Source organism: Neomonachus schauinslandi, chromosome 8, assembly GCF_002201575.2.
Source record: "Neomonachus schauinslandi chromosome 8, ASM220157v2, whole genome shotgun sequence".
NCBI classification, from domain to species: Eukaryota; Metazoa; Chordata; class Mammalia; order Carnivora; family Phocidae; genus Neomonachus; species Neomonachus schauinslandi.
This window is the reverse complement of record NC_058410.1, coordinates 110,257,568-110,271,624: the sequence shown is the minus strand read 5'-3', so window position 1 is coordinate 110,271,624 and position 14,057 is coordinate 110,257,568. Positions and strand designations below refer to the sequence as shown.

At 38.0% G+C, this 14,057-nt stretch overlaps 1 protein-coding gene across 1 annotated transcript in view; it reads right to left on the bottom strand.

Annotated features, from left to right (window-relative positions):
* Positions 1-14,057, bottom strand: part of KIF6 (kinesin family member 6) — a 430,038-nt gene that overhangs the window by 258,961 nt on the left and 157,020 nt on the right. Inside the window, exon 10 of the mRNA XM_044917220.1 lies at positions 11,386-11,489. Coding sequence (XP_044773155.1) covers positions 11,386-11,489 — 104 coding nt within the window. The remainder of the gene's footprint in view (positions 1-11,385; positions 11,490-14,057) is intronic.

The window sequence follows — 14,057 nt, the reverse complement described above, 5'->3', positions numbered from 1 at the left end:
AAAAAAAAAAAAAAGAAGAGTGAAATGACAAGAACTGCACTTAAAAAAAAAAAAGAATATTCTGGCTGCACAGAAAAAGAATTAAAGGGAGCAAAGTCAATTCAGGAAAACCTATTATGACACCATTTTAGTAGTGAAAAGAAGGTGGCTGAGGTTTGGAGGGGGTGTGAAGTCATCCGACCTAGGACATGTTTTGAGGACAGAGCCAACAGGACTTCCCAATGGGTTGGATTTGGGGGCGGTAAGAAGAAAAATAGAGTCACAGGTAACTTCCAAATTTCTGGCTGGGGAAAATATAAAGTAAAGAGAGAAGGAGAGGTCCTGGGACAGTGCCTTGAGGAATGCCAACATGAAAGGAGGAGAATGTGCCAGGGAAGCCAAGGAGCATCAGGAGAGGGGAAGGTCCCAAGAGGACAGTGTGTCAGTAAGAGGGTCGTTTAATAATGGCGAACGCTGCTGACAGGTCAAGAGAGATGAGGACTGAAACTGACCCATTACATTTGTCCACACGTAGGTCATCAGAAACTGTAAGGGCACTTCAGCATGAGGGGGCACAAGCCAGATCAGAGGGTGCTGAGGACGACGGAAGGGAACAGACACCGTGAGTGAAAGCAACTTCTTGGAGTAGTTGAGCTTCAAGAAGGAAAGGACCAGTAGGTAGAGGGGGAGGTTGGGCCAAGGGGGAATATATATATTCTTAATATGGGAAAACTTGAAGATTAAAAAAAAAAGAAGGATAATGGACATTCCTGAGATGGCAGAAGGGACTGGGACTGAGAGCATGGTTGGTGAGGGCAGCTCTGGGCAGGAGAGGGGACACATGACTGCAACAGGAAGGAAGGAGGGGGCAAGGACAGATGTGGTTTGGTCTGCGTGTAGGTTTTGTGGCAGAGAAGGAAACTGAGGAAATTCTTCTCAACTTGCGCATGCAGTAATTAATTGTAAAAAGATATGTCTATGTGCTCTGAGGGGCTTATAGTCAAAGATAAGTTTCTATTATTAAACTAACTACAGCAAAATTTTACCTAAAGGAAAATTCCTCACTGTATGGTTTTGTTTTACTTTGCTTTGCTGTATTTAGTGACTGGTTTTTAAATTTTATATTACCTTTTATCATACAGATTTTTCAAGTTGTTTTTAAAGGTCAGGTTAGTTGAGGTTAAATTTACAGATAGTAAAATTTTTAATTCACCTTTTCTAGATGTGTAGTACTATGCATTTTGACAAGTGTGTATAGTTATGTAACTGCCACTAAAATCAAGATATAGAATATTTCCATCACCCTAAACAATTCCCTCTTGCTCCTCTGTAATCAATTCCTCTTCCCCCCTACCCCCCCCCCCGCAACCCTGGCAACCATTAATCTGACTTCTCTTACTGTACTTTTGCCTTTTACAGACTGTTACATAAATAGAATCATATAGTATGTAGCCTTCTGTATCTGGCTTCTGTTACTTAGCATAATGCTTTTGAGATTCATCCAAGCTGTTGAATGCATCAATAGTTCACTCCATTTTTACTGCTGGGTAGGATTCAACTATATGGCTGTACAGCCATTTGCTTAGCAACTCGCTGGTTTAGGATGTTTCCAGTTCTGGGAGATTTTGAAGAAAGTTGCTGTAAATATTCATGGAGAAGGCTTTGTGTGGGCATATGCTTTCATTTCTCATAGAAAAAGTCCTAGCAATGGGACTGCTGAAGTTTATGGTAAGTATTACATTTAATGTTATCAGAAATTGAAAGACTGTTTTTCCAAAGTGGGAGCTCCATGTAACATCCCCACCAGCAACGTATGAGAGTTTCAGGGTCTCATCCTTACCAGCACTTACTATTACTAATTTTAAAAAGCTATTCTAAAAATTGTATAGTATCATTACACTAAGGTTTTAATTTGATTTCCCTAATGACTAATGATGTTGATCTTATGTCCTTATTTGCCATCTGTATATCTTCTGATATATGTCTGCTCAAATATTTTGTCCACATTATTGTTTGTTTTATTATTGAATCGTGATCATTTTTAAAGTATATTCTGGATACAGGTACCTTGTCAGACATGTGTTTTGAAAATGTCCGTGTTTTAAAAATTTTCTTAAAGTGTCTTTCAAAGAGTAGGTTTTTTTAGATTTTGATGGAGTCCAATTTATCATTTATTTTCTTTTATGGTCTGTGCTTCCTATGTCCTATAAATTTTTTGCCTAACTCAAGGTCACAACAGTTTTCTATCTTTTCTTTTAGAGGTTTAATATTTTACATTGTATATTTAGGGCTATGATGCATTTCAAATAAATGTTTGTAAACAGTGTAAAGTATGGATTGTTTTTCTTTTACAAAACCATTTTATCTATTCTAGGTCCTTTGCATTTCCGTGAATTTTAGAAGCAACTTGCCAATTTCCACACACACAAAAAAAGCCTGCTGGAATTTTGGTTGGGATTACATTAAATCTCCAGATCAATTTTGGAAGAACTGACATCAGAGCATCAAATAGCCCAATCCATGTACACAGTATATTTCTGCATTTACTTAAGGGTTTTTTAATTTTTTTATCAGTGTTTTATCGTTTTCAGCATATGAATCTTGTACGTATTTTGTTAGATTTATCCCTATTTTGGGTTTTGATGATATTATAAACGATGCTGGCTTTTTATTTCAATTTCTAATTGTTCATTGCTAGTATACAGAAATACGATTGGGTTTGTATATTGACCTTGTATCTTAAAATCTTGCTAACCTCATTTATTAGTTCTAGTAGCCTTTTTTTTTTTCTGGAGTTTTTTGAGTTTTCTACATAGACAAACATATTGTCTGTGAATAAGGATAGTTCTATTATTTCCTTTCCAATCCTTTATGTGTTTTATTTATCTTTCTTGCTGTATTTCACTGACTAGATCTCTTTGTATGATGTTGAGTAGAAGAGGTGAGAAAAGACATCCTTGCCTCGTTTCCCATTTTAGGGGGAAAGAATTCTTTCTTTTACTGTTAATTGTTAAATTAGCTCTACCATTTCTTTGTAGATATACTTATCAGGTTATGGAAGTTCCTTTCTATTCTTATTTTATTGAGAGTTTTCACCATGAGTAGATGTTGAAGTTTGTACACTGCTTGCCTGCATCTATTGAGATTATCAAATATTTGTTGTTCTTGTTGTTAGTTTGTTGATATGGTGAGTTGAATAGATTGATTTTTGAATGTTAAACCAGTCTTGCATTCCTGAAATAATTCCCACGTGGTCATGATTTATTAATTTTTTTGTTTGGTAGACTCAAGTTGCAAATATTTTATTAAACATTTTTATTCATAGGGGATGTTGGTTTCTGGTTTTCTTGTAAATATATTTGTCTACTTTAGATATTAGGGCAACACTGGCCTTGTAAAATGAGTTGGTAATTGTTCCCTCCTCTGTTTCCTGGAAAAAGTTTGTGTAGAATTGGTATTATTTATTCTTTAAATGTTTGGCGGGATTTACAGTGATGCTATCTGGGCCTGGAGTTTTCTTTGTTGGAAGGTTTTTATTACAAATTCATTTTCTTATGTAGATATAGGACTATTCAGTTTTTCTATTTCTCCTTAGTAGTCTGCGCCTTCAAAATTTGTCAGATTTATCTAAGTTAGTAAATACATTCTTATAAGTTGTTCATAATACTCCCTTGTTATCCTTTTAATGTCTCATCTTCCTACACTGTTTATTATTAACACTATGAGTCATAAAGGAAGGGAGATTTTTTTCCCATTGGAAAATAACCAATGAATGGAATATTTAATTATATATAAGTTGACATGGGGACTTATCCCACATGGGGATGATGTGGTCAAGTAAAAAGATAAATTCAGTTGGCAAGCTGCCTACAGTAAGTTTGAATGTAAGGAGACATGGTCTTGTTGATCCTGATTACTGCCTATTTCAAATCAGATTGGAGAATTTCTGAGCTGGCTTATGGACTTGACTTCAGCATTAAGTCAACTCAATACCAGTCACTCCAAAATTTAAATCGTTAGCCTCAACCTTCTTTTAAAGTTCCAGAATGCAACCTGTATATTGTATATTCCTTCATCATGTCAAGAACTGAACATTTCTTATCCTCAACCAGCTTTTTTTTTTTTTTAAGATTTTATTTATTTGACACAGAGAGAGAGAGAATGAGGAGGGGGAGCAGCAGAGGGAGAGGGAGAAGCAGACTCTCTGCTGAGCAGGGAGCCTGATGTGGGGCTTGATCCCAGGACCCTGGGATCATGACCTGAGCCAAAGGCAGATGCTTAACCAACTGAGCCACCCAGATGCCCCTTCAACCAGCTTCTTTTCCTAACCTCTGATAATCCATCTTAAGTCTTGACCTTTTACCATTCTCCCTTTCTTATCTTTTATATTTGTAGCCATCACTTGTATTGATACTTCCTCAGCCAAGTATCTCACATTTGTCTCCTCCTCTGTTTTCACGGTCATTACTGGAGCCTTTTTCCTCATCATCACTCCAAACCTGATGGTAATTTCATCCTGATTTCTCATTCCTGCTCATTCTATTTGTTGCTATCAGCAGCCATGAAAAAAAAATCTTCATCCTATAAATTCTTTCATGATCATCCTATTAAAACTGCAACTCCCGTTTTATTTTTCTCTTTGCACTTTCTGCTCTCTGAAATGCTCTGTATTTTAGTTATTTATCTTGTGTATGATCTCTCTCCCCACCAGAATGTGAGCTCCATGAGGGCAAGGACTTTGTTTTGTTCATTTCTATATCTCTGGCACTTAGAACAGGTGCCTAGGAGAAAGGAAGAGCACAATAAACATTATTATATAAATGAATGAACTGCAATACTCTCAAAGCACAATATTTCCTAGTCCCCATTAAATAAAATAAAGTAGTAGCTCCTCTACACATGGTATTCATCTCATCACAAGGTTACTGTTTATGTGTCTAATCCTATTCTTTAATTCTTCCAGGAGAACCCCTGGCTCCTGCCAGGCCAGTTTCATCCAGATCCTCCCTAGGCAGTGCCTCTTACATGCAAGACTCCATACTGGTTTCTTGCCACTGCCCCCTGCCCCCCCAACACACACATACGCTCACACACGCACACACGTGCCCACACAGACACTGTGCTCTTTCCCTCTCAGCACCCTCCTTTATGTGGTCTCTCATCTTCATCTTAGTGTGGTACCTTCTTCCTCTTGACATCCTTTAAGGTTTATTTAGCTTGCTCAATGGTGATACCAGTAATGACTTCCCAATTGCTGAATTCCTACATGATTTGGCTTTTCATTATCATAGATAACGAGTAAATAACATATTAAAACGTGTAATATGCTGATATGAGATTTAAAAACATGGAGCTGAAAGAGGCCCAGATTGCATTTAGTCCACTTCTCTCACTTTATACATGAGGAAACCCAAATCTAGAGAGTCATTAAAAACCTAATATAGGTAGAATTAGAACTATAATTAAGGTTTTACAATTCTCAGTGTCCATTTATTCTTTTCACTAATATGCTATCTTATTCCGTTTTATATATGTGTGTGTGTAAATGTGTGCATTTTCGTATATGCATCATGTCCCCAATAAAACTGTCACCCTTAGAATTATTTTCCGTGTCCCATATTCCTGAATAGCCAAAAGCACCCATTAAAATGATTAGCATCTAGTAGGTGCTCAATAAATTCAGGATGAAGGATTAACTGACTTGTAAAAAATAAGTAAGAGAAACAAGCCAGGGGAAGACAAATACTATATAAAGTCACTTATGTGTGAAAAATATAAGTTGGACTCAGAGAAACGGAGAGTAGCTTGGTGTTTGCCAGGGGCTGGGGGGTGGGGGAAATGGGAGAGATGTTGGTCAAAAAGGCAAAAACTTGGGGTGCCTGGGTGGCTCAGTTGGTTAAGCGACTGCCTTCAGCTCAGGTCATGATCTCAGGGTCCTGGGATTGAGCCCCGCATCGGGCTCCTTGCTCCGCGGGAAGCCTGCTTCTCCCTCTGACCCTCCCCCTCCCTCTGACCGTCCCCCTGCTTGTGTTCCCTCTCTCACTGTCTCTCTCTCTGTCAAATAAATAAATAAAATCTTTAAAAAAAATTAAAAAAGAAAAGGCAAACACTTCCGGTTATAAGATGAATAAGTTCTGGGATCTAATACACAGCATGGTGACTATAGTTAATAATACTGTATTGTGTACTTGAAAGCTGCTAAGAGAGTAGATCTTAAAGTTCTTACCACACACACACACACACACACACACGTGAGGTGATAGATGGGTTAACTAACCTTATTGTGGTAACCATTTCACAATATATACATATATTAATTCATCATATTGTACACCTTAAACTCACACAATGTTATATGTCAATTATGTCTCAATAAGGCTGATAGGAAAACAGAAAAAAGAAAAGGATCCAGATGTCTGGAAGTTTACTTTGGGCAGACTTGAGCCCATGAGATCCAATTCAATTCCATCTCAGAAGTAAAATGTTGCTATGCAGAAAATATTCTGCTCATTTAGACTTAGGCCAGGATATAATTCTTCCAAATTTGCCAGAGATCTACAGGCTTTTTTTTTTTTTTTTTACCAGAGAAAGAAAGAGGTATGTGTTTAGAGAACCAATCAAAATCAAATCTTCACCCAAAAAGCTCTGTATAAACATTAACTTGGCTATACAGCCTTCATCCCACTTTTTTTTTTTAAAATTTAAAAAGGAAAAAAAAAAAAAAAAAAAAGATGTAAACTAAAAATATCACAATAACTGGAGGCTGACATCTGCAATCCTCTTCAGTTGAAGCATCCAAGTCAATGCAACAAATATTTACATTAAGAACTGAAATGTTAGGAAATAGTTCACAAAATTTGATAGGGCTAGATATTAACAGACATCTCCAAAGTGTCCAGTGCACATAACATAGAATATAGAATACGGTATCGATTAATTATCTGCTTTCTGACATCCTTCACAGAATCCCTAATAGGAATGCCCTTATGCCATGCCAGTCAGCATAAAGCCAGAAATCAGCAGGACAGAGAAAGTTGACCAAAGCCACTACATTTCTGCCTTTCTGTCCTGCCAAGCCATGGGACTCTTCCTCTCTCCAACAGCACTATCCCCCCCCACCCTCACCATCCAGGGAGTCCAGGCACAATGAGGGACTGGATCTGATTCATACTCCTGAATAAATGTCCAGGGGCCCCAGAAGACAAAGAAGCACAGAATAATGATATTAAAAAGCAATGCCACATGCCAGAAAATTTTAATTTCTCTTTTTTACTTTAAGATGATACAGGACTCTTAAATCTGATGAATTTTAAGTTGTGCCAATATTCAATCTAGCGAATTACGGCAAAACAGAACTATAACAACAATAGAATGAAAACCATAACAAAAACCCACATTATCTGAATAATCCTCACCGTCAGTATGAACAAGCACCCAAGATACTGGATGGTCGTGAACCCCTATGCTTTGTTTTGGCAGAGTGGGTGTAACATTTTGCCACATTTGTTCTCTCTCACTGCTGATCAGAAGTCATTAATAAGATGTAACGCTATACAGTATACGTATCTTGACAGCAGAGAAAGCATTTCAACTGGGAACTGCGGAAGTTTACTTACCAGCACACCAACTAATTTTACATGAGAATCCTGAGCTCAGAATTAATCATTACCATCTCTGCAATCTCGTCTTTTATTTATATCTTCTCATAACACTCACATTTTGCATCGTGATTACTTGTGCTTGTGTCTGTCAGTGCCACTAAATTGTGAACCCCTTGAGAGCTGAATCTAGGTTTTGTTCATCTTGTGTTCATCTCTCAAGGCCTAGGGCAGAGTTTTGTGAACACTAGATGAATAATAAATGTTGAATGAATGAATGAACCAAGTGCCCAGAAAAACTAATGACAACACTACATACTGTCTATAGAGAATCCATTCCAATTGACGTGTGTATTTGTTATCTGTGGATCAAAGGAAACCAACTACATCTGAGAGTCTGTCAGTATTTTAAATCAGTTGTCACATTCTTATTTCTCTCCAGTCTACCCCCCAAACTTCTGTGAATGGCAAACTTGATTGTTGTCAATAATTTTTAAATAGAAACATCTGTGTATGTGGGAAGTGGCAAGTTAGTAAAAGATATAATGTAAATATAATACAATATTAAGTATCGTAAAGAAATAACATCTGTTCATTATTGTTTTTTATACATTGTAGCATTTTTCTTTTTGTGAAATGTAGTCTGTTGTAATCTCTTCTAGAGAGGGACTAGGGTGGTTAGCTTTCTGTCTCAAAGCTGGTATGTCTGAAAAATGCCTTGTTTCATGTTCGCATTTGAATGCTAATTTGGCTAGATACAGAAATCTCCATTCAAAGTCCTGTTTTGTTTTGTTCTGTTTTGTTTTTCAGCACCAGAGGCCCAGAGGTTCCTGTTTTCAGAGGTTGATGAGAAGTCTGCTCTAAACCAGATTCTTGATTGTTAATGATATTTTTCTTCTCTGATAACTTTTGGGATTCTTTTCTATATTCTGAGGTCCTAAAATTTTTCTACAGTATTATACAGCTTAGCACATGGTAACCGTTTCGTTCTGAAGTCTTTTTTTTTTTCCTTTTTTTTTTTAGTTCTAAGAAATTCTTAGATATTATTTCTTTAATCATTGGCTCCTCTGTGTTATCTCTATTTCTCCTTTATAAACTTCTCTGTGTTAGATATTGGTAAAGCTAGAGCTATTTATGATTCTTTTCTTTTAAACTTTCTCTTTACCCTTTCATCTTATGTTCTGGAAGAATTCCTTAGCCTTGCTCTTCCTAGCTGACTAATTTGCCCCTCTGTTTTTTCATTCTGCCCTTGAGCCATCCATTAAGTTCTTAATGGCAACAATTATATTTCTTCATTTTTCAGATTTCCTCTTGAGTCTGTCTTTTATAAAAAATAAAGATCCTGTTGTTTCATGGATGTATTGCCATCTTTTACATCTCCAAAGATATTAATCACTCTTCCTATCATGTTTAGTTCTGAAGCCCTCTCCAAGCTGTAAAGACTCTTGTTCTGGTCTTTCTCCAAGTCCTATTTCTAGTTGTTCCTGACTGTGAGCTCATCTTTTCTAGACTCTCCGTGATCTCAGCTTGGGCAGCCAGTCCTGGAGGAGGGGCTGAGCAGTGGGTGCTTGTGCTCCTTGCTCTTTTCAGTGGGAACAGGGGACAGGCAAAGCTGAGGACAGCTGCTGGCTTCAGAGCTTGTCTGGTCCCCAATTTATCCTGGATGTCATCAACTACCTGTAGCCTTTCCCTATTTCTCCATCCTAAACTCTGACGTAAACACTGGATAGAGGAGGGAAGAAGGGGTGCACAGGGATTCACAGGACAAACTGCTCCCACTATCAGGGCTCTACCAAACCCTCGCGGGCAGTCTCCAGCCCTCTCCTGCTCCAGGGTGCCAGCATGCAGAGACGTGGCTTTTCCGGTCCGCACCTGGTGGCTCTCGGTCAACCCCACCCTTCAATCTGCTATGAATTCCTTGAAGCCTCTAGTCCCTTGAGAGGTTTATGTCTTATTCCTAGGTATGGCTAGAGATTCAGATGTTTCTTTGTATCAGTTCTATAATTCCTCAGTTGTGGTGCAGTGGAGGGAACGGTCATCTTGAAACTACCACATGCATAATCTTATCCTTACATGGAGCCTCCTAAGCAACAGATAGGATATACTGGAATTGGAGAACACTCTGGTACTTATTTGATATGTTGGCCATTTCCCTTTATACTCTTGGATCCTATTTCTGTTTTTCCCCTCTTTGACCCTGCATCACCGGAAACTACATTCCCTGACCCTCCTAACACCTGGTTTCTGGGCCAGTTCAGCCAATGGGGCTGCGGGTGGAAGACCAGAAGTGGTGTGAGAGAGAAGCTTGGGCTCCCTGCCAGGATAACGCCTCTGATAACACCTGAGGCTCTTCGGTGGCCCCAGCATTCATCATGGGCTAGCTCCTCTGGTCAGCTCTAGTCTTAGACATTAGTTAACACAAGTTTCTACCATCCTCTCTCCACTCCCAGGGGTGTAGGGCCCCCTGCTGTTCCTGATCTCTGGGGTGCTGTGTATTTCCTACAATACCACCTCCTTACAACTGATTTCCTATGTTAAACTCCTTTTGTTGGGAGGCCTAGGATGGTTTTGTTTTCCTGGCTGAACCCTGACTTGAAGATCAAAATTCTGAAGAGACATCTCAGATCATAGATGTCATAATTGGTATAATAGAAGACGATAATTGGTAATTCCTTTCTTTGAGGGGAAGGGGGCATCAGAGGGAAGTAATACTTAACTTGGAGAAGTTTCTCTGAAGTTTCTCTGTATCTAAGCTATCCCAAGTTATTTCAAGGAGTGACAGGGAATTCTTCAAAATTCTTTTGGCAATATATTTCACTTTAATTGCATATATGCCACAAAGTGAATTTGCAAGGAAAGCCTTAGGAGCCTCTCCTATTATTAAACACAGTGTTCTAGAATTACGAAATGGTATCCTAGAGAAGTGAAAGCTTTGATTATAGCAGAAACCTTGCTTAAGGCTCCTCAAGCTTTAGGCCTACCTCTGGGCACAGCCATGAAGTAGTTTAAAGAAAGTACTTTCATCATCTCTATTATTTACCATTTTCTCTGTTGGGAGAGGACTAGGTGAAATGATACTAAACCCTTAAAAAAATCTCGTGTAGCTCTATTTCTCATTTGGAAATTGAGAATATCACTGCCTTCTAAGCCCAGCCCATTATTATCACTCCACAAATGCTTTGTGAGCTGCACAGAAACAACAAGAAAGCCCACCACTGTGGTTCATGATCAGAGAGAGAACGAGAGCCACACCATGCCCCCGATATGCCACATGGCTGCAGGTATAAAAGGCCCTGAAAGATGCTGCCGCTGGTAGAAAAGCCCTGAATCCCTGCTTTCATTCCCATTTCTAGTGTTTGAACAATAATATATGGGCCATCTATTTATTAAAGGAGAGAGCTACATTGGCATGGGATAAATTGGTGCTTGTAGCAAGATGCTTTTTAATACAAAGGATGTTTCTTGAATTCCTTTCAGATCTGAGATCCGCAGCTTATGAGTGTTTGGTGTGTATGTTTTAAAATTGCATGACTATTATACAAGCCCTTCTCTTCAGCTGGCATGAGAAGGATATTCCCACACTTTATAGGCTCTGTTCTCTACTCCCTCAAAGCTGAGGCGGCAAAAACCCTGCAGCCTTATCCAGCTTTTCGTGGAAAGCCGCCACTCTTAACTGGCGCCTAAATGCAATTTCAGACTGTCCCAGGAGACCTTCATGCTTTGAGGTGAATTCGTAACATTAGGGCCAACAAAGAAGTTAACACAAACTTCCACTGTTAAAGACACAGAAACAAGTCTGCAGGCTTACTGAAGCAGCTCTACGTCTGTGAGCACCTCTGTCCTCTGCTCCCCAGTGACAAGGGCCAGTTCATCCTTCAGTTCCTGGATTTCTTTTTGCAGGCGTATAATCATCTACAAACGGCAAGGCGGGAGAATAAATGTCAACTCCTCATTAAAGGGAACATGGGGACAGAGAACATACATCTTTGAAAATTACAAACAATTTTGAGGATACAAAAAACATCCAGAGAATGATATAAAAGCCACCCCTGTGTACCTACCACCAACCTTTGTTAAATCTTAACGTTTTGTCAAAATCATTCTAGAATTCATTTTAGCAAATAAAACAGTGCTTGTGGAACTGGAGCGCCTAATTCCTATTCCCTTTCTGTCTTTCCTGGGGTGATCACGTACTGCATTTAATGGGGAGCATTTCCCTGCATGCTTTCATATGTTTACTCCATCTGTTTGGATGTAACTATAAATAATAGATGGTATCATTTTGCATGCTTTAAACTCTATGTAAATGTTACCACGCTGCATGGAATGGTAACTTGCTTTTTTTCTTCCTCGAATTATGTTTTTGAGATTCTTTATACTGCTTCACGTAGCTCTAGTTCATTAATTTTCACGGATATATACTGTTTCAGTAAAGGAATATATCACAATTTATCCATGTCTCCTGTCGATGGACATTTAGGATTTTTACCTTTGCTATCACAAACAGTGTTGCTGTGAACACTATAAATCTCTGGGCACATATGTGAGTTTCGCTATAGGGTGCACTTAGAAATAAAACTGTGTGGTTGTAGAGTATGTGCATCGTCCCTTTAGCATATATTGTTAAACTGCTCTTCAGAGTAGTCGTATAAACTTACATTCTGTATCAGCAATATATGTAAGTTCCCGTTTCCCCACATTTACTTCACTACGTATGTAGTATTGACAGACGCTTTAATTTTGCCAGTCCAGAAGGTGTAAAATGGTACCTCATTTAGTCCTAATCTGCATTTTCTGATTATTAGGGAGGTTGATCATCTTTGCACATGGATATTGGCTGCTTGGGTTTCCTTTTCTATAAATTACTTATTCATATTCTTGCTCATGTTTCAATTGAGTTGTTTTTCTCTTCCTTATTGATCAGCAGGCTTCTTTATACATGAATCCTTTGTTAGTTTTATGCAAGGTACATGTTTTCTCCCAATCTATGCCATGTTTTTCACTTTTTTAAAGATTTTATTTATTTGTCAGAGAGAGAGAGAGAGAGAGCACAAGCAGGGGGAGCGGCAGGCAGAGGGTGAAGCAGACTCCCCGCTGAGCAAGAAGCTGGATACTGGGCTGGATCCCAGGACCCCAGGATCATGACCTGAGCCTAAGGCAGACGCTTAACCAACTGAGCCACCCAGGCGTCCTGCTTTTTGTCGTGTTCTTTCTGTTAAGTGAAGATTTTAAATTTCAATATAATTTTATTATCAACTTCTTCCATTATGAGTTGTTTTTGTGTCTTCTTAAAATCTATTTTACCTAAAACCATAGGAATAGCTTCCTATATGTTCTTATAAAAGTTTTAAAGCTTTGCTTTTCACATTTAGGCTTTTGTTTTGTATAAAGTATGAGATATGTATCTAATTTTATTTTTTTATATGGCTAACCGTGTAAGATTTGCTATTATAATTCTGTTATATAACATGTTTCTACATATAAATGTGTCTTTTTCTGGGCTCTTAGTTAAAAACATTTATGTACTTGACTATATGTGCAGCAATACTATGCTATTTTAATTATTATATCTTATGAAATTTTGACATTTAGATAGAATAAGCCCCTTCCATTTTATTCTTTTCCAAAATAGATATGGCTGTTCTTGGTCATTTGTTCTCTTGTATAACTTTGAGACACAGCTTGTAAAATTCCACCAAAGGTCCTCCTCAATTTTTAACTGGAAATAAATTTGATTAAAAGGGTAATCTGGGGGGCACCCGGGTGGCTCAGTTGTTTAACTGTCTGCCTATGGCTCAGGTCATGATCCGGGGATCCTGGGATGGAGCCCCGCATCGGGCTTCCTGCTCAGCGGGGAGCCTGCTTCTCCCTTTTCCTCTGCCTGTCCCTCCCCCTGCTTGTGCTCTTTCCTTGTCAAATAAATAAATAAAATCTTTTAAAAAAACGGGTCATTTGGTAAGACATATCAAATTAGTGATGTTGAATCATCTCATCCATGAACATAGTATGGCTTTCCACTGATTCCTTTCAATAAAGATTTATCATGTTCTCTATAAATATATGTTTAATTAGATTTTTTCCCTAGAATGTTAAAGTTTTTATTGCTATTATTAATGAAATTTTTGTAAAATTACATTTTCTAATTGTTAGCTTTTGATTTATAGGAAGGCAATTAATTTTTATGTATGGATTATGTACCAAATAATTTTCTGAACATTGTTTTGGTTCTGTTTATCATTAAATATTTTTAGATGTTCTAAATAAGCAATCAAATTCTTTGCAAGTAATGACAGATGTTTTCTTCTTTTCAAATCCTCATACCTTTTTTTTTTTTTTTTTAATTGTCTCTGTCCTAGCTAGGACTTCCAAGTATAATGCTTCAGATATTGATTCTTATCTTACTCCTTCTAACATTTCACCTTCAAAATGTTTGCTGTAGTTTTTGGTTGATACCCTTAATCACTTTAAGGCTGTTCACTG